The sequence below is a fragment of the Macaca nemestrina genome, chromosome 19 (genome assembly GCF_043159975.1).
Source record: "Macaca nemestrina isolate mMacNem1 chromosome 19, mMacNem.hap1, whole genome shotgun sequence".
Taxonomy (NCBI): Eukaryota; Metazoa; Chordata; class Mammalia; order Primates; family Cercopithecidae; genus Macaca; species Macaca nemestrina.
Genome location: NC_092143.1, coordinates 3,279,270 through 3,302,682, shown reverse-complemented (window position 1 = coordinate 3,302,682; position 23,413 = coordinate 3,279,270). Strand labels below are relative to the sequence as shown.

Sequence of the window (23,413 nt, the reverse complement as noted above, 5' to 3'; positions counted from 1 at the left end):
TTATTCTGGTATGATGCATGCATATGATAATAACCACATGCAGATTAAAATGTTCTAGAGATATTGTAAATCATTAGCATTGGTTAAAGTTGCCATTATTAGAGATTAAACAGTTTTTTTGTGCTTTTTTTTTATTTCTCTAAAACAAACTATGGTTTTTATAATAATACAAAAAGATCAGTGGGATAAAAAAAGTTTTTTGAATAAAAATTTACAAATCCACCTTTTATATTCAAATCAGCAATGATGCCTGCAGTGGGTTGTGTCCCTTTTCCCCCCAAAAATAATATGCCCAAGTCCTAGCACCTTGAAGCTGGCCTTATTTGGAAACAGAGTCTTTGCAGATTTAATGAAGTTAAGGATCTCCAGATGAGATCAGTCTGCATGGGCTACAAGGCCTAAAATCCCTGCTCCGGTGGACAAGGCCCCAGCCACCCACCCTCCTTGATATAGGGCTGGGCACAGTGGTGCTCACCCTGCATCACAGGCCTTGGTTCCCTGACAGCTGGTGGAATTATTCACGTAGCCCGTCACATCCTCCCACGGGACACGGGGCACCTGCCTTTTCCATACTATAAAGGACACAGAGGGCATTGCCTTCTCTGAACTACACAACCCTCCCTCCACAGCCCCTGGGTGTTCATTCCATTCCTAGGTGTGACCCTGTGTGGCCCTGTCTTCCTCCCTCCGGCTGTGAGTAGAGTGACTCACACCTCACCTGGCCAGTGTCAGGTGTCAAGTGTGCAGCCATCTCCATGGCCCCAGGGCAGGAATTCCTCCCTTACTAGACCAGGTTATCCAGGTACGCTCTGATCCAATGACTGGTGTCCTAAGAAGAGGAGAAGACAGAGCTACACAAAGAAGAGAAGAAGCACGGAGAAGGCAGGGGCAGAAACTGGAGAGACGAAGGGACACAGCCTAACGGCATGAAATGGTGGCAGGAGGCTCCAGAAGCCCTGAGGGGCCGCAGGGGTTCTCCCACAGAGCCTCCGCCTCAGGCAGGGGAACATGACCCTGCCCACACCTTGATGTCAGACTTCTGGCCTCCAGGTCCCTAAGAAATTCCTGTTGTTTTAGGCATTCAGCGTGTGGCAGTTCGTGAGAGCAGCCGCTCTTGGAGGCTACAGTACTTTTCAGGCCAGAGGGTCCCACCCTGCCATGATTTTTAGGAATATTTTCTTCTTGGTCTGACAGCAAAAATACAGCGTAGGGAGTCTGGCTGGTGCCTCTGCCTGAAATATCTGCAGGAGGTGATGAGAAGTCAGTTCAGGCCCTTGTCTCTTCCTGCCCTAATTCCTAGGCATGCATTCCTAAACCCAAAGCTCATGGGGGTCCCCACACCACCTAGAATGACATCTTCATCTGTGTCCCTGGCTGTGACATGATATTCAGATAACTCACAGATCAGACAGTACTGCTGGCACACCTCCAAGCCTTGGTGGGATTTGCTGAACTGTGACCTGCAGCTTCTCAGGTGCAGGTGAAGGCAGCGGCCTTCTGTGTGGTGTGGCCTTGCGCTCCCTGGTCAGCAGACACATGGAGGCCCACCTGTCAGAGGGGCCTTGGCCTTAAATGAAGGTGTAAACTGGCCTCGGTGAGAGCCCTGGGGCCACGTAGTAATGTCTAGGCCCCGATGCCTGAGGTTGAGACAAACATGCTTTCCTCCTTTCAAAACAAAGTCGCAACTCTAGCAAGCATGAAATTAAATGTTACTAAATTAAAACCAGACACATCTCTGTACCCTCTCATCCTCCCGTCTGCCTCAGCGGACAACGTGCTATTCGTTCACACTCGCATGTCCATACCACACAACACTGTTTGGATCCATCCTTTCACCAGCTACCACTCTGAGTCTCAGCTCCTCTTTACAGCAAAACTTCTCAAAACAGACTTCCATACACACCAGTCCAATCTCCTCCTGCCATTTCCTCACCGACCAACACTGAGTTTTCACCACCGAGGTGGCTCTGTCCCCGCAGCAGTGACTTTCAGGTGCGCCCGCAATGCCAGTCCTCAGTCTCCATCTCTCTTAGACTCCCGGGTGTCTGATGGCCCCGTGCTCTCTCCTTGATGGGACGTTTCCTAACACCTCACTCTGGACACGATGCACTTGTCCATCCTCCTGGCTCACGGGCACCCCTTCTCAGCCTCACCTTCCTGACCCTGGGATGGTGAAGCCCAGGCTCAGCGTGGACTCTCCTCTCTGAACCCATGCCCTCTAGCACTGTGTCTGCTGTGCTCCCCCTGCCTATCTGCAGGACGACTGGGGAGTCGCAACTTAAATGACTCTGCCCTTGTTCCCCTGGGAGGAGAAAAGAAGGGGCGACCTCACACGGGACCGGGACTGGGCAGGGCGAAAGGGAGGAAGAGCCCCCGTGCTGGCACAGAGGTGGCGGGGAAGGCGGCGGTGCACCTGGAGTCCAGGTCTGCTGTGAGAGGGCAGAGAGTGAGCCTGGGCTGTGCTCACAGGACATTCCTCAAACTGATTCCTAAAAGAGGTAAATGCCTACCACGCATTTGAAAACAACATGCAAGCCAGCCCTTTACATTAACATTTCTAGACACTGGTATTTTGTTAGGTGCCTCAACGCAATTATGAGATCATACAGTGAGGCTGCACACACAGCTAACAATGATCTACATTGCACTTATCCTAAATCACTGTGGATAATTAGTATAATTACCAAATTGCCTGACTTACAGCTTGTATTTGGTTATATATGAATTGTGCTCAAGCATAATTTAGGATGCATTCAATAAATTATTTAATTTAATATTTAATAAATTCTTTAGTAGCAATGACTCTGTTTTCCAAGTATCAAAGGCTGCAGAAATGTAATATTGAATTTTATTTATAATTCTATGAGGATTACATTTTAAAATATGATAATTAGATTAATGCAGGCATCAAACTGCAGTGAAGAGAATGACAGGCAGGAATCCCCATATCCCTATACATATATACACACCACACACATGCACACATGCATGAACACACATGTATACACCCCCACACATCCCCATGCATGAAAACACACCACATACACACACACGCCACATATGCATCCCATACATGTATACATGCCACACATACACAACACACATCCTCATATATGTATACACACCACAGACACACACACACACCTATACACATATACATACCACACACCCGCACACCCATACATACATGTACACACGTGCACACCCACACACCATATATGCACAGTTACAAACAGAGATATAATTTTTCACAAACATATTCCATCATATAAAAAGTCTCACTTCCAAATTTAAACTTTTAAAACCAGATTGCTGAAGATAGGAAACATCATTCTGAAGGCTGGATTTTTCAGGTTTCATCTCACTTAAAGCATTTTAAGTGCACTTTATTAAATATAAAAAAGTTATTTCCTAATAGTGAAAGCAAGTAGAGATTTTAGATGAAAGGACATGCTTTCCACTTCCAGAGTCTAAAATAAACCTGTCTACACAGCTGCAATTACACGGCGGCAATTACACGTTTCTGAAATGACCTGGCACAGTGCGTGGCGCCTCACCTACGCCCAGGGCAGCGGCCAGCGCTGAGCTGCCTGGTGACTAGAAACAGCTCCCCGGCAGGCCGCACCCTCCCTCCGTCCCTCTCGGGGGCATCCGCAGGAGGGCGCAGAATGCACTCCCCACCCGGAAACCCAGCCCCGCCCCTCTTCCAGCAGGGACCGTCGTCATGGCAACGCAGGCCGGGACGTCAGCAATAACTGATGAACAGAATTCGTCCAGGCCGCACTCAGCGCCGCCCTCTCCAGATTCAAATGGACACACGCAAACCAGACCCAAACTCGAGAATTCCACCATACCTCCAGCACCATTCCACCTTAAACACCCTGTGGAATGAAATCAGCCCCGCTCTGCCGGTTTTGTGTCGTCTTTGACACAGGCTGAGATCCTCCCTTCCCTGGCCTCCCCGCTGCCAGATCTCACCAAGCCCCCTAGAGTCACAGACGCAGGGATGCAATTGAGGAAGGAACACGATCAGTGAAGGAAGAAATAAGGAAGGGGGAGCTTTCGGAGTCCAGCGAAAAGCAAGCGGACGAACCAGCCAGACTCCTGGGAGAAGCAGGCTCCTCATTTCACGAAATCGGCCGTTTCCTTCAGCAGCTCCCCTGACCCCCAGTACAGTGTGTGACGGTGACGAGAGGCACGGCTGCTGGCCTGCTCAGTGTGGAACACACCGGACCCGCGTGCATATTCCACTGTTTCCGACTTCACACAAAGAAATGTTGTCATGTTTCTGTCACTTACATGCAGCAACCCGCGTTCAATGCTGTGCTCCCAAAGACTGTTTATAGTTGGCCGCTTGCAAACTGGGTCATAGTTGCTGATAAAAATGGTGCTGGGAAGCCAACTCCCAGGCCGAGAATGCCTGTGCTGCGGGCAAAAGAACAGAGCCCGCGTCCCCGCTGCCTGAGTGCCCGCCCTGGGTTGTCTGAGCAGACGCTGGATCATGTGCTTGGAGCCCTGTCGGACCCTCAGCCAGACCCGGGGTCCAGGAGGCTGGGCCGGCTCTCCGGGAGCATCAGGGAATTGGTTGGAGAGAGGCTCATAAGAGGGTCCCAGGTACCACCTCCAGGGGGATGACCAGAGCTGGGTCTGGGAGCTGCAGCAAATGGAAGCCAGCATGAGGAGAGAGCCACAGGTTGGGAGTGTTCACAAAGTGCACGGTGTGGAGGCCTTGCGGGTTTACATTGCCCTGAGGCACCACTTCACGATCACCCCCACATTATTTTTAATAAAGGTTGTGGAGAGGCTGCCCTTGTTTGCTAATTACGCCTTATGCCTTTAATCACTGCATTTCAACTTAACAAAGGTATTTTAACAAAGTCACCAGTTTATCAGATGAAGCAAAATGCCCACTTCCATACCTCCAAAACCAGAAAGACCTTCAGGTGTGCTTTCCAGCAGGCATGGATGAGGGACTTCCTTTGTGAATCTCCTCCAGAAGCAAAACGTTACTGACTCAAAACATTTGAGAGGCTGCTGTCAAGTGTAAACCTCGTAAGATTGTTCTCTAACATCACTAAGAAATTCTGCATCTCAAACACAACATTCACAAGAAATTCCCATGGGCGGGCACTGCAACTGCTTCACGGGCCACGCAGGACACCCCGCCCAGCAGCTGGCAAGCACGTTTACGCTTTAGGGCAGGCTGCTGGCTCCCAAATGCAAACACGGTTTCATAAAACCACACCAGTACCATGCCTTACACTCATTCTGAAGTCAGACATGGCTCCATTTGGGGTTTTCTTCCTGTAACCAGGTTATCGACTATTCACGGGTTTTTAAAGGGTCTCTTTTGTTTTTCTTTTTGAGATGGAGTCTCGCTCTGTCGCCCAGGCTGGAGTGCAGTGGCGCGATCTCGGCTCACTGCAACCTCCGCCTCCTGGGTTCAAGCGATTCTCCTGCCTCAGCCTCCGGAGTAGCTGGGATTACAGGTGTTCACCACCACACATGGCTAATTTTGTATTTTTAATAGAGACAGGGTTTCACCATGTTGGCCAGGCTGGTCTTGAACTCCTGACCTCGTGATCTGCCCACCTTGGCCTCCCAAAGTGCTGGGATTACAGGCGTGAGCCACTGCGCCCAGCCTAAAGGTTCTCTTTAAAAGGATGCCTTTTCTGTATTATTTTATTCCTCTCTTTAGGACCTCACTGAAGTTTTATAGAAGCACCAAACAAGTCAGCAGGGTTGGCTTTCTGGGGCGTGTCACATCCAGAGGCAGTCCACACAAAGTTCTGTTGCTCGTAAGTGCAGGTTCCCCGACTCTGCAGGAGGCACACCTTAACAGGGGCACTTTACTGGGGGTGCCATGTTAAATGACGATGGTAGGACTCTCCCACGTTGAGGTGAGCGCTGGACAGCTTACTTTTACATGTGTGCTGCGGTTTACAGCACATCAGCACTGTCCTTTTCAATTTGGGGCATTCATAAGTGTGACTGTATTTTTCAGAGAACTTTACCTCTGAACTCAAAATTAACTTTTGTCTGACTTTGGGAAACACCCCAATTTTTCTCATTGACAAGCAGAGCTAATACCTGTCTCACAGGGCAATGGGAGAATAAGGGGTTGCCACAGCCAGCACGCAGCAGAGCTCTGCTTTCCCGGGGGGAGCCGCTCGCAACTGTGGCCACTTCCATCTAAATTGCTTAAAAATATATGACATTAAAAACACAGTTGTTCAGTTATATGGGTCTCACTTCACGTGCTGTGGCCACATGTGTCTAGAGGCTAACGTGTCACCCGGCAGCACATCTCCATTATTACAGAACATCCCACTGGAAGGTGGCACAGTGGGGTGTCCGGAGAGTAAGTTACCAACAAATGTGAGCTGTTACCACGTCGTGTGGCCATTTTAATGCCCTGTCTACCTACTAAGAGATCGTCTCATATTCTGCGATTGAGTTCAAGAGTTTTCTAGAGGTTTGTTGTGTGTGAGGTGTGTGTGAAAGAGCTCTAAAGTCTGCTGAAGATAAGGTACAATAAAAAGCCCGTCGGCACCCACACAATCTAAGGATTTTCCAGGCCTTGCTCAGTGCTTGCATGTGTCCAAGCGTCAGGCGAGATCGGTGCGTGTCTTTAGCCCCTACTTTTCAGTTCCCTAAGCTTTATATTAAATGACTAATTTAAGAATTACATGAGTTCTCAAAAAATCTGCTTCTGTGACTTACCTATAAAATAGAAATTTTACACAAACAGGTCTGTCCATTGCCAGCACACTGCAGTCACATCAGAAAGGAAAAACTTCCCAGGGAAAACTGAGCGCTCAATGGCATGACGGCCATGTCACAGCAATCCAGGCATGGGTTTGGATGACCGGAAGGAAGTGACTTTCTGAGTGATCGGGCTTTCCTTTCTGTGAAACAGGTATGGTGACAGGGGTCGGTTTCAACACCTAATTGCAAGAGGAAGTGTAAGAGAGGGACAGACAGCAAGTTGGATTTGGAGGTTTGACTTGGAGGTTTGACGTGTCTGGGCTTAAGTCTCACCTCTGCTGTTCTCCAGGGAGGATGGATGGCTTTTCCTGCCCCCTTCACATTTATGACCTCAGATGTCACCTAGTCTTGTGGCGTCTGGACCTGCCTCTGGGCAGGAGCATGTCTGGAGATGTTCCATAGACCCCTGGGCAGTCAGGATTCATTCCTTTACCAAACAGTCCCTCAACATCAGCACCCGCTGTGTGCATGGACCACTTGGGCCTGAGGACACCTCCATCAGCAAAAAGAAAGTTTACGCTCCTGGACTTAATTTGACTGTGGAGAGAGATGATTGCATAAAGCAGCTGTGAGCTAGTGATGGCTTAAAATATAATTATTTTTCATTTCTGAGGATGATATGACAAGAACAGAACTCACGGAAGATGTTAAATACCCTGACAAGCTCTTGCACGTAGGATAAAATGTTGCAGGATTTATGATTCCGTAAAGGAATGGCCGTGAGAAAATAACTCCTAGTTGGAAAAAGTCAGTGACATTTCACAGCTGGGTTGTCAGTAGTTTTAAAGGAAAAGCATTTTTCCCGTCAAAGTGAAAGATTCTATTTACATGTTGATGGAAAGAGCTGAATTGCTTCAATGCCTTTGTGTATATTTGCAAACTAAATGTCTCATTTCTCAGAATGTCATTTTAATAGTATCTGGAGAGTGTCATTAAGAAAGAGTTGGGTTTTAATGATAATTAAATATGGAGCAGATTCTGCAGGGGGTGTGATTACCCCTGGAGAGGTACAGAGCGTGCGCCTCATTCCTCCTGTCTGCACTTAGATTTGATGTGCAGCTTAAATTAAAAAAAATCTGTTTAATTTGGAACACCAAACAGACCAATAAGTTACTCTCCACTGTAAAATTCAGATACGATTTTGCAGGCCCTCAGATCTTATTTTTAAGTGTGGTATCTTTTTTCTTAAGCTGATTAAATAGAAAAATCCAGAAATATTGCTAGGCATCTTTGTAGAACCTTTTTGAGCCAGATATTACGACCAGGGAAAGCCCAGAGGCCAGCTTTTCTCAGCCCACCCACAGATGAAAAGCAGGTTTTCAGAGTTATTATTGCTTGTTAGGTTTTGGAAGGTTGTAGGAGCTCCCCACTTGATTTCACCCATTTTGGGCAAATGTAAGAGTGTGTGAAGATAAACTACAGGTTGTGTTTTTATTTTTCAAGGTTCCTGGTTTACTGTTTCCAATTAGCAAGCCTTGTGAGTTTCATATGAGAAAAAGAAATAATAAGGTCTTTAGCCCTCTCCAAGTTCATTCCCCTGTGAACTCAGACAGTGTTCAAAAAACAAAGTGAAAGAATTCAAATATTGACAAATAACTCAAGGCCACTACAAACCCCACTCCTTTGGGTTGGTGGGAAGTGGGGGAGCAGGGAGCACCTGGGAAGGGTACAGGGTCCCCAGAGACCAGGCCTGTTCTGGAGCCTTCCACAGACACTCCCCCAACTGGGCAACATGAGTGAGCCCCACTGTGGGCCAACTCGGGGCAGGGGCTCCCCCACCCTGATCCTTTGGATAATCGTTCAGGTGAATTCCCAAAGGTCACGGCTCACAGATGCTGGGACCCCAGCTCTCCACCCTGTGAAGATGGGGTCTGCAGGGGCCGGGCAGAGGGGAGCCCTGTGGCAGCTCTTCCTGTTGTGGACAACTTTCCCCTGTGGGACCCATCTCTCTTCTTGGCTCTCCTGATTGCCTCCCTCCCTCTCAGCTATTAGTCACCCGGAAGGATCCCATCTCCTCTGTGTAACAAAAGATGCCACTGACACTCTTTTCCGCAGGACGCTGCTGCTCTGGGTGATGTCCTAGGGGAGAAGAGAGCTTAGAGCTTCCAGGATTCAAGAGGAAAGCAGCTACCCTCGGGAGCCAGAGTCCCAGCCAGGGCCATCTGCAGAGCCAGACGCCTTCTACACAGCCTGAGACGATTCCAACCTGTGTTAATAAATGGCAGCCTCACCCAGCGGGCATCCTCTCAGAGACGGCGATCTCAATGGGATGTGTAAGGAGCTGCCAGCCACTCACACAGTGATGCAGATTCATCACAGAGGGTGGCTGTCTCCCAGCAATCGCTCTGTGAGTTACATTTGGGTGGGTGTGCAGAGCCAGCTGTTCTGAAAGGCAGAGCTCTTCTTGGGGTAAAGCTGGACTGGGTGGAGCCGGTGTTGGGGGACAACCAGACCCTACAGCCTTGGCGATACTGAGTGGGAAAGGTTTGCAGCAGGTGCCCCAAATCAAGTCTTTTTTTAAAAAAAACACAGTATTTAAATATTTACTTATGCTTGTCTCAACCCTGGGAAATGGGGAAGGACACCCCGTCTCTCCCTCTGACACAAACCCTCCCTGTAGCTTCTCTTGCCGGCCTGTGGGCTCCACAGCCCCAGGGAGCCCCGCTTCTGTCCGGAGCTCTTCACACTCATCATTGCTCTGAATGTGGTTTCGTAATTTTGTTAGTCTCCTGATTAGACTGTGAGCTATTCTGAGGACAGATACAGGGACTTACACTTTTTTTTTTTAAAAATAATACCAATAAGAAGAAAATTAGTAACACCAAACAACACATACCACTTACTATGTACAAGGGGGTGTTCTAAGAGCACAACACATGTGGACTCAATCACTTTATATAATGTTATCATCGTTTCACGTTATCATCGTAAGTAAACACACAGAGAGAAAGTAACTTGCCCAAGATCACCTAACTAGCTGGTGGTGAAGCCGGAATTTTCAATCACAAAGTTTACTGCAGTGTCCTATGCAGAATAGGAATTCAATAAAAAGTATTTTTAATATGTGTGTATGGGAATGGATGAATGCAGGAATGAACAAACAAACATTCCTAAACAACTAATTTTCACCTGCACTTGGAAAGAGCACGATCGATCCACTCATGAATTAAAAACAGGCTGTCTGTTGTCAGAGAAAATTCGTGGCAAGACAACTTGATAAATGCCATGACACCTGCAGGGCTCAGCCACAGCTCTTGGCTCAGAACCTGTGCTAAGGTGCTAAGGTCCCAGGTCTGAGCCTTTACGTTGCCGTAAGGGCTTAGGAGGGCTTTGAGGCACCACCAAGGCAGGGCAGAGTTGGACGGGGGTGTGGATGCACCTCAGGAAACATCACTCTCACTGGCCCTAAACGGCCTCTGAGTCTGGGCAGATTTAAACGGGCCGTTCCTGGTTCCTCCTCTGCACTGCATTTTTATCCCTGGCAGCCCTTACAACTGCGTTTATAAGCCTGGCCCACAGCCCTTACAACTGCGTTTATTAGCCTGGCCCACTGTCCCCTCCCCCTCTTCCTCCTCCCCCTCTTCCTTCCCACTCCTCCTCTTCCTTCTCCTTCTCTCCTCCTCCTTCCCCCTCCCTCTTCTCCTCTTCTTTCCCATCCTCTCCATTTTCCCCTGCATCCTTCTCCCCTCCTCCTCATCTTTATCAATCCCAACTCATTTCATACAAGGGGAGGGGGAGTGTGTGAAAAACTGGACCTGTAAGCATCTCTCAGGGAAAAATATTGGTAATTTTCAATTTTTTCTGACTCCTTTAGAAAGTACTTATTTATCAAGCAATGGGTACCATGCACAAAGGGGATGGTGAACTGCATGACATACACTATACAGGGGGTCTCAGCATGTTCCGCCTGGCTATAGATGGCAGGGTGTGTGGGCACGGCCAGGGTTGGAGCTGTGCTGCCCAGACCTATGGTCCCAGCCATGTGTGGCCACCCAGCACCTGAGACGTAGCCAGGCCACACTGCACCATGAGTTAAAATATATCCCTGAGTGTGAGGACTTCATGGGAGAAGAACTGTAAACCATTTCATGAACAATTTTTATATGGATTCTATGCTTACATGACATTTGGGGTTTCTTAGGTTAAAGAAAAGACATGACATTAAAATGATTTCATCTGTCTCTTTCCTCATTTCCTGTGGCCACTAGAAGACTGACACTCCCATGCAGGGATTGTTTCTGCCTGGCTGTGCCCCCTGGGGCTGCAGACCTGGTCTGCCCGGCTGTGCCACCTGGGGTTGCAGGTCTGGTCTGCCCGGCTGTGCCACCTGGTGCTCCAGGCCTGGTCTGCCCGGCTGTGCCACCTGGGGCTGCAGGCCTGGTCTGCCCGGCTGTGCCACCTGGGGCTGCAGGCCTGGTCTGCCCGGCTGTGCCACCTGGGGCTGCAGGCCTGGTCTGCCTGGCTGTGCCACCTGGTGCTCCAGGCCTGGTCTGCCCGGCTGTGCCACCATCTGGGGCTCCCGGCCTGGTCTGCCCGGCTGCACCACCTGGGGCTCCCAGCCTGGCTTTACTCTCCAGCTTCCCCACCATTTGCTACCTGGCCTCAGGCAGGCCCAGCCCAGCTCTGAGACTTAGTCCCTGTGAGAATGAAGATGACCCTTTGAGGGTCCTAAGCATGGGGACGGCTGCGCAAAGCCACGAGTCAGCAGGTGGGAGATGAGCGCTCTGCGGATGCCTGCCTGCCCGGGGAGGAGCCGCCGGCTGGGGCCTGTGGCAGGAGGCAGGAAGAAGGAACTTTGCACAGGAAGCGTCCAACCCGAGTCTGCAGAAGAGAAACCAGGTCTGCTGTCTCCTGAGGACAGGGCAGAGACTGCAAGTGGCTGCTGGCGTGGAGTCCCTTCCCCGGGAGGTGTCAGATGTGGTGGCAAATGCCAGTCCCAGGGCTTTCCTTCTCTACTGTCTCTAATTGTGCAGCCTCTGCTGGGGTTTATCAAGTAACACATGTGAGACGCTTAACTGTGCTCCTCCCGAATCTCTACGTGGATGTCCTGACCCTCACTGCCTCACAACGTGACTGCGTGTGGAGACGGTGCCTTTAAATAGGCCATGGCATTAAGATGAGGTCCCACTGGAGTACGGTGGCCCTGATCCAACATGATGGTGTCCTTCTAAGCAGAGAATAGGACACAGACACACACAGAGGGACGGCCACTGGAGGATGCAGACAGAAGATGCTGTCTACAAGCCAAGGAGAGGCTGCAGAGGAAACCAACCCTTGGCACCTTGCTGTTGGATTTCCAGTCTTCTGGACTGTGACGGAAGAAATGTCAGTTATTTAAGCCATTCAGTCTGTGCCATTTTGTCATGGCAGCCCAAGAACTCATACAACATACAATGTAGACAATGCCTGCAAAGTCGCTGGCTCACAGGAGGCAGTAATACAGTGTTAGCACTGGTCTAGATAGAATTTGATGTGTGTGTGTGTGTGTGTGTGCGTGTTTTGTGGTTTTTTTTGAGACAGGGTCTCACTTGGTTGCCCAGGCTGGATTGCAGTGGTGTGATCATGGCTCACTGTAGCCTCGACCTCTCCAGGTTCAGGTGATCCTCCCACCTCAGCCTGCTGAGTAGCTGGAACTGTAGGTGCACACCACCACACCCGACTAATTTTTTGATTTTTTTTTGTAGAGATGGGGGGTCTCACTTTGTTGTCCAGGCTGGTTTTGAACTCCTGGGCTCAAGCAATCTGCCTGCTTCAGCCTCCCACACTGCTGGGATTCCAGGCGGGGGCCACCGCACCTGGCCTCGTTTGGTGTTTTGAACATGTAGTGAATCATCCCCAGGAGGCTCAGCGATCACCAGAAAACCCCACAGAGCAAGCCCACAGGTCAACAGATCCACAGCATTCAGAGAAAGCCCAGGGAGAAAAGCCACAAGCAGCCTGGCTAGGCACATGGCCACTGTTCTGAGCGCTTTTGACCCTCCCAAAGGTAACTGCCCAGCCCCTTTGATTCCCAATCCCAAAAAGGAGTGAATTCCTCAAAAAGGAGTGAATTCCTCCAGCAGCCAGTGAAGCCAAGTGTCTATGTCCTAAGGCCCAAAGACTGCCAGGCAGGCAGAGACTACCCGAGACAGGGTGTCCCTCTGTGGGTGAGTCTTGCCCCCTGCTCCCCTCCTGGCATTGAGGCACGTCCCTGGGTTCTCCAGGGCAGCTGGTACCCTTTCCTTCTTGGGTTCCGCCAAGTTCTGTAGTAAGACGGAGAACCAAATACAAAATGGGCAGGGTGATAAAAAGCTGGTAAATTAGTGAGGCAGAACCATTTGGAAACCAAATTTCCCTGCAACTTAAAAAAAAACATAGGGAGTCAAAGGCAGAATAGGAGTTTCTTCGTTTCTGAGAAGCAGAGCTGTGCACTGAACCTGAGCCTGCCTGGAGGAAGTTACACTCCATCCACAAGAGTGAATCACGCATCAGGAGGGCAGGCTGCCCGCTCCTCTGATGGGCGGAGTGTTTCTCCCTGAATCTGACGTCTCCTGTTCTGACCCTCAACTGGCCCAGGAAGGCGGCTCAACCACTGGTGCCTGTGCCCCACATGATTGGACTAACACTGCAACTCCAGAAAAGTGTTTTTTTTCACCCATCAGAGAAATTCCACAGTTAACCTTTTAGTTTCTCTTCCTCTGACATCCTGCCGTGGCTTATTCGGGATGAGAGAGAAGCAAATTTCAAAGCCCTGAGTCACTGAGGGCAAAACTTGCAAAGGAGACTGGAAGCTCCTGCAGGCAACGGACGAGGCCTCCCCACCACCTCCCCAGCAGCCAACGGCACCCAAAGCCTGCTCAGAAAACTGAGCTTTTATGTGAAAAAGAAGTTAGGAAGTAGGTATGATTCATTTACTCTTTCGAACATCTGTGAGCCAGTTATGTGCTGGGGATGCTCCAGGCTTAGAGATGGAGGCATCAGAGAGAGGAAAGTTCCCTCCTTGATGTCGGAGGGGAAGAAGTCGGATGATTGGCAAATCACTACGGTGTGTATCAGAGCACTCAGCTGCAGGGCAGAGGAAAGAGGCATCAGGTGTGGGTGGGGAGGGGTGGAGAAGGTGGCAGCAGGGTGGGGAGGAGGTGGCCCTGAGCAGCCGGGTCTGGGCAGTGGGGCGGCTCTGCAGAGGCTGTGTGTGGGATGGACTGGCAGCCCCCGCTGCAGCTGCCCTCCCTGCTGACAGATCAGTAACCAGCACCTGAAACTGACAGAAGCTTTCCTTGACTCTCTCCTAAGGGGGAAAATGACTCCCAGAATCACAGACAGAAATCCAGAGTGGTAGGCCACACGGCTGGAGCTCACGTCACGTTTTCTTGTGTGGTTCAAGTTTAAACGCTCTACTAAGCTATGCAGCATCACAGGGCATGTTCTTGGACGGGCATGAAATACTTCCCATCAAGTTTAAAGAAAAAAAAAAAAAGCTCTTCTTAAAACCACCTACAGGAATCAGAGTTTTAAATTTTCCAAGTTTTGAGGTTTTTTAAATGATCAGAACTTTAAACATGTGATTTCAGAAAACAAAAGCCTAAGTATGGGCTTTGCTATGGCTCAACAATCTTACTCTGATAGCGTTAAACAAATTAAAAACATATGTGGGTGTTTTACAGCGTCAAACAACAGGAAAGAAACTGTACACCACAGAGAGGCTCTTTGAAACTGGAGTTGCAAATCAGTCATTCTAAGACTTAAAATACCACTAGTGTTAACAGCCTAGAGATCTCTGAGCAGAGCTGTTTTTTCCACTTTCACTTTTAGCTGAAACTTAATCCTCCTGGTGCAGATACTGTATCCAAGCCATGTTCTTAATAAATTAGTAACTTAATACATTTATGGTCGTTACTGCTAATTATAACACTGACATTATCTGTGATACAGTTTAAGTACAGGCTGACTAACATAATGAGTCAACTCCCCCATTCGACACTGACTAGAACTATTTACATATTTATAAAGTCAGTCTTTCTAAATCCTTAGGTAAGAAACTAAATACTGTTTATCACTTTAATTAAGATAAAATATACAGAGGAACAGTATATAGTCACCTATTCACCTTCCATGGATGATTTGAAAGCAAATCATGGAAAATTACTCATGTGGCTGACACAGAAATTGAGTTAAAGTACAAATCAGAAAAGGCCCCATTTCTTCCAAGTTTATTATTACTATTAAATAAAAATGCACTACAGACCACGGTGAAGAGGTCCGGAGACTGAAATTCAATTCCGTTCAATTCCGCGGACATTTCTAAAGCATTCCGGGTGTAAGTCGGGGATTCCTCTGACCCTAACCTGAGCCCATCTTCCCCTGACCCTAACCTGAGCCCATCTTCAGCAGCTGGACATTCCAGTGCACCACATCTGCCGCAAGTTGGAGCAGACATAATTTTATGTTGAATTAAAGTACCAATGAAATGGAATAATTTCCCTTGGGGGAAAATATATATATTTAAAAAATAAAAAACGTTGAAAAATCAAAAGTATTTTTGCATCAGAGCAAAGGACTTTTATAATCTCTTCCTTCTCCGAGAACCTGCTGATACTTCTGGGACCGATCACACAGTGTGGACCAAGAGCAAGGGCCGCCCCATACAAATTAGGGTGGGTCCACAGTTCTGTGCACGCTGGCAGGCTTACTCCTCACAATCTGAAATGATTCTCCAGTGCAGAGAGAGGAGTAGGCCGAGACACAGGCAGCGAGGACCCCTGGGCATTTGTGGTCCTTGTCAACATCACTGGATCATCTGTCCTGAGCGTCTCAGTGGGAAAAGGGTCCAGAACCCTGATTCAGGGCACCACAGGGGACCCAAAGGCAATGTAGAGAATCCGAATCGGACAGAGGAAGCCGATGCCTTCAAATAAGGCGGACAGTGGCCGAATGCCGCACTAGAAATACAAAGAAGATGAATTCTTACTAGCCAGAAGGATTCGAATGATGTTTAATTTGCAGTTTCCTGTTTGTTTAACTGTATTTTCCAAATGTTCTCTGATAAGGGTGAGGAAAGGGCTGTAGAGGAGCCGCCACTGGAAAGGCCAGTGACAGTGAGATTGAAGAAGGGCCGGAGCCAGAGGCTGAGGACCTTGGACTTTAGTCTGTGCTAAGGGCTTCCTGAAGTTCTAGAGGCAGGAGGGTGAATATGCAATCAATAGAGAAAAATCCTGGTAACCAAAGTACAAGACACATGGGAGCAGGAGGAACCTGGAACCTTGGCTCTGGAGCCTGCAGAGCTTTGAAAAATGCCCACGGCTGCATTGGGATCTGAGGAGGGCAGAGACCCTGGCAGGTCTGAAAAGTCTCTGGGAGATTCCAATACGCATTCAGGCCAGAGCATGACCCCAAAGCAAGGACAACTGGTGAGGAGCCAACTAGCCACACGCAGGAGAAAGGAGGGTATCGATTTAGGAGAGGTCCAAAGAAACAGCTCAAGTATTTCCTGTCGTTTCGCCACACCTCTGGGATTCAGTGTGAGTTCTTCCAGAACCAGACCAGAGTGAAAAGTCAGAGGCAAACTCCATGGTGGGTGAGAAGAAAGGAGTGGGACCTTAGTAGATGGAATTAGGTTTTTGAACTAAAAGAAAATCTGATGTGTTTCACCGTTCATGAATTGGTGTAAATTGTCATGCTCTTTCAAGCCAGTAGCTAATTAGAGAGAATGCAGTTTGGAAATACCTTTATCTAAAAAATAAAAATGTTAAAAAAAAATCAAAAGTATTTTTGCATGAGAGCAAAGGAATTTACAATCGCTTTCCTCTCTGAGAGCCTCTTGATACTTCAAGGACCAATCACAGAACGTGGACCAAGAGGAAGGGCTGCTTTGTCTTCCTCTCCTCCTCATTTCCCTCTCTCTCTTTCTCTTTCTCTGTGTCTCTTTTTTCCTCCCTTTCTTTCTTCTTCCTAACTCCTTCCCTTCCTTCATTCCTTTATTTCTTTGCAAGGTCAGGACCTACCTATTGCCATGCAATCTTCCTGAATAAATTAATGATAATTAATCGTAGTAACAAGGGCCAGGCTTCCACCCAGCTGTCAGGGAAGAGTGTAGCAGCAAGAGCCCAAGCCCGTAGCCTCTGACACACCAAGGGGATTTGTGTTTAATAAGAAAACGACATGCGCATTTGTAGGATCAGCTCCTATCTTACCGTACTGGCCTTCTCGGTGTTTAATTCTCGTTTGCCTGCGTGGTTTCCCATCCTGAATGGATCGGCTCTTCCGAGGCTTCAGAGGCTAAAAGAGAAAGGGAAAGAAAGAGTTAGCCTTAAGTCTAGTGCTCTTAGAGTTTTCGATGTTGTTTTTCCATCAGAAAGACACTCCTGTGAGAGAGAGAGATATATATAATGCCCATTTTTGAGAAGAGGAAACCAAGGCCCTGAAAACAGAAGAGACACGTCCAAGTCATCTTATTAACAAATGCTATCTTTCGATCCCATGCAAAGAGCTAGAAAACAGAACCGCACCAACATCCAAATTCTGTTCAGTAACACACTTCAACCCGTCTCAAGAAATCCTGCAGATCTGTGTATACGTACAGAAGTATCTGTCTATTCATCCATCATCCATCTGTCCATCCATACATATGTACACACACAATTACATCCCACACTCAGGTGTATTGTAATGAGATGAGCTGAGATGTCAGAAAGGTGCTGACATTCGTCTAAAACGAAAAGGTAGTAAGAAGCTATTCATGCTCACTGCTTTCAAGAAACCATGTGAGCACAGAAAGAGCCAACATCAGACCAAGGACAGCTTAACCGACAAGTGTCCAAAGAATCTGCAGAATTTGTAGGGAAGATAAAGTTGGATTTAAAAAGCATGTTACTCCTCATTTTTATTTTCTAACCCAAACCTTAGCAGCACATTTATGATTTTTCCCCAAGATATGCAAAGAATGGAAGAATCGAGCCACACCCATTCCAAGCAAACTGTTCCTTCCAGCCTTCCTGCGGGACGTAGCCTGGCCTTGGGGTCCCTCAGCTGGGACCAGACCTGGCAGCAGGTGACCAGAGTCTTTAAGGACAACGACATGTTTTCCATGATGGATGTATTCTTTTGCAAAAAGGTGTGAGTACCCATTCTCCTGTAGAAACCAGGAACAGCTTTCCTTGAGAGGGAACACGATGAACCGTCTTCTGAACGTGGGGCGAGGGGACTCTCCAAAATAGTAGAGACGCCCGAACACAATGCAAATTGTGTTCCTCAAAAGTCTCTCTTTAGAAAAGAGAATTGCCCGACAGCCAAGCTTTTCCATCTCCCACGTTCCCGGGTCCCTTTCTGGTGGCTCAGGAGGACTGGTTGAGGACACTTTTCCGCAGGTGGGCAACCCCATCACCCCACAGCCGCTGGAAGGATTGCAGAGAAGAGAAGCAAACGCCTACAGCACAGTCGCCATCCCGGAGTCCGCCTCCCTCACTGTGTGGGAGACGACTAGCAGCCGACCACAGAGGGAAAACCCCACCTACCTTCATGATGTGTGATGGAAACTGGGGCCCGCCATAAGACTTCCAGTGAGGCACTCGCGCAGGGAGATTTAAAACATGTGTACTTGAAGCAACTTAGGTCAAAGTGCCCACAGATGATGCTCGGGGAAATCAAAGATGCCGTTCTAGTGATGATATGAACACAATCCACCTGCAAGAATCAGGTGCATTCCCCATGCTTCGTGGCATGAGAGTGAAAAAAATAATAGTTTGATATGTATGATTTTAAAAACGCAAGGCTACCTTTGCGGAGGATTTCGGTGTCCAGTGCGATTCTACCTTCCCAATGTATTTCAATTGGACAACCAAAAAAACCTTGAGGGGCGATCTTCTCACTGGGAAATGAGGGCTTGTTGCAGGTGTGGTGCCTTACTGGATAAGAGTGGGTTAACCAAGGGAAAGGCCAAATTCACCCTGTTCTTTTTTTAAGAATGGGTGTGTTCCTCGTGAGATGTTGCTTTGATCCCTGGGTACATAGGGGCTGTCATTCCCGTTCTAATTCTGGCTCTCTAATTCCATGTGGTGTTGTTTTAACTAAATATTAAGAGCTCGCAGGATGGACACACGTTATAGAATAAAAACACGTCAAATATCTCTCAATACATCTTCCTGTTTAAGAAATGAGAAGTGGTCTGGCCGGGCGCGGTGGCTCAAGCCTGTAATCCCAGCACTTTGGGAGGTCGAGACGGGCGGATCACGAGGTCAGGAGATCGAGACCATCCTGGCTAACACAGTGAAACCCCATCTCTACCAAAAAAACAAACAAACAAAACAAAACAAACAAAAAAAATTAGCCGGGTGAGGTGGTGGGCGCCTGTAGTCCCAGCCACTCGGGAGGCTGAGGCAGGAGAATGGCGTAAACCCGGGAGGCGGAGCTTGCAGTGAGCTGAGGTCCGGCCACTGCACTCCAGCCTGGGGACAAAGCGAGACTCCGCCTCAAAAAAAAAAAAAAAAGAAATGAGAAGTGAAACACAGGCAAAAATAGGTAACTGCCCTTAGTTAAGGCTGACAACTTGGACCTTCGGGAGCATTTTGCCTGTCCAGACATAAAGAGCCTGCCATCACCGGCTGTGTTCTCCAAGTGCCTGTTCCTGGCCCAGGCATCATCTCACCTCTGCCTCCTCGGAGCCCTCGCCTGCCCAGTCCCCTTCCTGTTCCCTGGCTCCATCCACCTGTCACCCTCCTCCTCCCATCTCCTCACGCTGGGACTAGGCAAACCCACAGGCAACACTCCTTCCAGAAAACAGAGCTCCATGGACTTGTCCCAAATCAGAATCACGTGGGACAGGTAAATCTTTTGGGACTTGCTGGTAGACAAAGAGAGCTATTTTGGGGCCAAGGGCTCTTGAACGCAGCTGAAATCTGCTCACAAGGTGCTGAACCGCTCCTCGGAGAGGGGCTGTGTTTCTTCCAAGTCAGTTTGTTCTGATCGATTGTTATCGTGCTTCACAGCACAACTCTAGGTTACGCTTGGGATGACTGATCTTAATCACGATTTAGAAAACTCAAGAATACTGGACACAGAATCGGTGAAAACAACTCAAGTCCAGATCAGACTTCTGAATATACCTCGTTGGATTTGACTACACAAGCCTACTTACTTGCATTTGACTGGCCTCTCAGATGAATATAAAGAATATTTATATGGATCACTGAGGGTGGGTTAATTCTAGCCTTCAATGCAAAATTTATAGACTAGCAGGAAAAGAAAGACAAGAGGAACAAAACGACAACTTGATGTGTGGGAGCCCCCATCAGAGCCCTTAATGGAAATGGCCCCTGAGCACCGGTAAGTGAGATGTGTCTCACGGCACTACGGTGGGAACGACAGAGCATCTGGCTGATAATCATGAGTGACTGGCAGTCTGCCTTACTAGCTTCTGACCCTGTCCCAGTCTGCCTTTAGAGAAGAGCTCAAGAAGGATGAAGCTCTCCCTATCACGGGGCTAAGAGCTCAGCCCGGCAGCTGGTTTCTGTAATGTGCTGAAAAGATCCATCTGCACACAAAAGCAGCTGCATGCTTGCAGGAGCTCTTTTTTATTTCGTTTTTTGCAATTAATCAAATTGAGAGAGCCAGAGAAAAATTGGGTAAACATGTGAAAGGCTGCAAGGAAAGCCAGCTGACTCTGAAGCATCTCTGGGGTAATTAAAGAAGCCTTTGTAAACTAACAGAAAAGGAAAGAGAGAGAGTAAGAACTGAGCGAGAGCTGTGCGAGGGACGGACTTTCAGATTCCATCAGGACTGCTGAGACTTCTGGACTGGTATTCAGTTCTAGATCCGATTTCCAGCCCCTGGGATTACTGGACATTTTGATAATGTCTGTGTGATTATCAACACTTCGTGTTCCCTTGAGGGTTAACATTGGGCATAGGCAAAGTTAGTCATCCAGATTTACTAGGAAGCAGTCCACAGTTGTTAACTGTTAGGCTCTCATTTTTAATAATGTACATCTAAAGCAGCTTAGGCTACATGTCACCTTGGTGGAGCCATAGGATAATTCAGCATAGATAAAACTCATTAGCCTATCTGTGCAGGGAAATAGCTCCCAGCTGGGGAGCAAACACCTTGTTCCTAGGTATTTTACTGATTTCATTCTCTAGGTAGTTCTGACTTTCTACAGTGAAAATCAGGCAGGTGAGACCGAGGTCTCAATCCAGGTTCCATCTGGGTGACCCTGAACAAGACTCCACTTTATTGAGTCTAGGAGCAGGTGGGTGGCCATGAACCCTGACCCTGCAGGTCGAGAAACGCTTCCCAGGATAATATGTGGTGGATCACGTCCACCTAAAAGGTATGTCCAAGTCCTGACTCCAGGACCTGTGAAGGTGGCCTGGTTTGGAAGGAAGGTTTTGTAGATGTCCTCAAGTTACGATGAGGTCATCCTGGATTACAGTGAGCTCTAAATGCAATGACCGATGTTCTCACAAGAGAAAGGTGAGGGATCTTTTCTTTCTGTTTTCTTTTTTTTGAGATGGAGTTTCAGTCTCATTGCCCAGGCTGGAGTGCAATAGCGTGACCTCGGCTCACTGCCACCTCCACCTCCACCTCCACCTCCCGGGTTCAAGCAATTCTCCTGCTTCAGCCTCCAGAATAGCTGGGATTACAGGTGCCCGCAACCACACCAGGCTAATTTTTTTTGTATTTTTAGCAGAGATGGTGTTTCACCATGTTGGCCAGGCTGGTCTCGAACTCCTGACCTCGGGTAATCCACCCACCTCAGCCTCCCAAAATGCTGCAATTAGAGGCATGAAGCACTGTGCCTGACCAAGGAGAGGGAATTTTGGACATACATACACGGCATTTCACACAAGAAGAGACACCACGCACGATGGAGGCAGAGATTTGGAATGACATGGCTACAAGGCCAGGGACACCAGGGATTGCCGCAGCCACCGGAAGCTGGAGGAGGTGAAGACAGAGCCTCCTGCAGAGCTCCCACTCTGCCAACGCCTTGACTTTGCGCTTCTGGCCTCCAGGACGGTGGGGGTCTGCTTCTGCTGTTTCAGGATGCCTGCCTGTGGTGCCGCCTTGCAGCAGCCCTAGCGGGTAACATGCAGGGAAGTAGGAAGTAAGTGGAGACTTGCAGGATGCAGAAGGTGCAGGTGAAGGTGCTGAGGAGGGAAACAGTGTTCCGGGCAGAGGGCACGGCTGTGCAAAGTCCCTGTCGCCCAGATGCCGTGAGTGGAGTTTGAGTGTGGCATGAAGTGACCCAATAGAACAGAATCTGCCAATGCACGGGGTGCACTCCTGGGGAGGTGGGGGACTGACTTACACCACAGGACACAGACACTGCTCTTCGCCCATGTTGAACAGTGAGTCGATTCTGCCGATGAGCAAGTGTTCCAGAGGGTTGGGGCCCTAGAGGAACAACAACCCGCAAGCCTGGACTTCTCTGCAAAGGACACTGTCAAAACTCATCTGAGGCATCCATGTCTGTCCCAGAGCAAGCTTCCCTGAGACACTGGGGGGACCTAGGCTCCTGGCAGTTTTCAGGAGGCAGCCCTGGGCTAGGGGCTCCACAGGACTTGCAAGCAAAACAAATTCCAAAAACCCAATCTGCATTCCCCCATGTGAGAAGTGCATGATAAGAAAGTAGCTTCTCTATTTCCTGGGATGGGGATTTTTGCTCTGGGGTATCCGATAATATTATTTGTAAACTAGTCATCACCATCCTTCCTTTTCTTCTGGTTTAGCAGATTCAAGGAGATTTATGGCACTGACTATCACTGCCTTAAAGTTATCAAAAATCATTTTAAAAGAAAACGATGGAATTACAGAAAAGTGGAGTTTATGGGAAAGCTGATTGTGGTCCCTTGAAGTGACTGCTTACAGGATCAGCTGACTTTGGAGAGAAGAGAAAGCCATTATTAGAACCAAGCAGCAAATTACTGGCTCTGGAGTTCCCAGCTTGCTACCATATCACCTGTCTAAACCAAAGCAAAGCATTTTGTTCAAGGAGGGGCGGGAAGAAAAGGCAGATCAAAGAGTCGCTCATCCACGTGTCAGTCAGATGAGCATTTGAAATTTCCTGTGAATGCATCCACACGTTTATGACAGGCATGGTGTCCAGCTTTAGCAGCACTATGGAGAGTTACGAAATTCTCTGTGTAAAAATAGCGAGGTCATGAGGAAACCGCTCCTCCTGTGTAAGTCCTGACAAGCCACGCCAACACCGTCACGCTGGGACTGGCCTTTGGATGGCACGGGGAGGGCAGAGTCACGCAGGCACACGCGACACGCCCTTGCTCTGCGGCCGGTGGGATCCCTGGTAGCTTCGCAGTCATGTGGGGCTTAGTCATAGGAACACAGGTCAGGTCCTGCTGAGCCCCCTTTCCCAGTGTGCGGTGCGCAAGCCGCCCAACCCAGGGGCCGGCAGCTGGGACGGGGCGAGCCGTGGGCCACAGGTAGGAAGTGGGGAAGGCCTGGGGGCAGACGTGCCTGGGCGAGGGCCTTCCTATTCCTGCTCTCCCTGCCTGCTCTGAGGATGTGGGCCCCGTCCTCCTTATCTGTAAAGCCCTGATGGTGGATGTGGCTTCCTGGAGCTGCTGTGGAAACCACTGGTTAATATTTTACAGGTCGCTGGGTTACAAACTGTCAAGTCAGAGGAACACTACACGCCAGTACCAGCTGATCCTCT

General features: G+C 48.7%; 1 protein-coding gene across 4 annotated transcripts in view; it reads right to left on the bottom strand.

Annotated features, from left to right (window-relative positions):
- MBP (myelin basic protein) overlaps nt 1-23,413 on the bottom strand; it is a 152,188-nt gene that overhangs the window by 111,392 nt on the left and 17,383 nt on the right. For all 4 annotated transcript variants that reach the window (XM_011754021.3, XM_011754020.3, XM_011754023.3 and 1 more), the window contains one exon: nt 16,938-17,022. In XM_011754021.3, coding sequence (XP_011752323.2) covers nt 16,938-16,988 — 51 coding nt within the window. In that variant the 5' untranslated portion in view covers nt 16,989-17,022. Of the gene's footprint in view, nt 1-16,937; nt 17,023-23,413 lie in introns of those variants that run through there.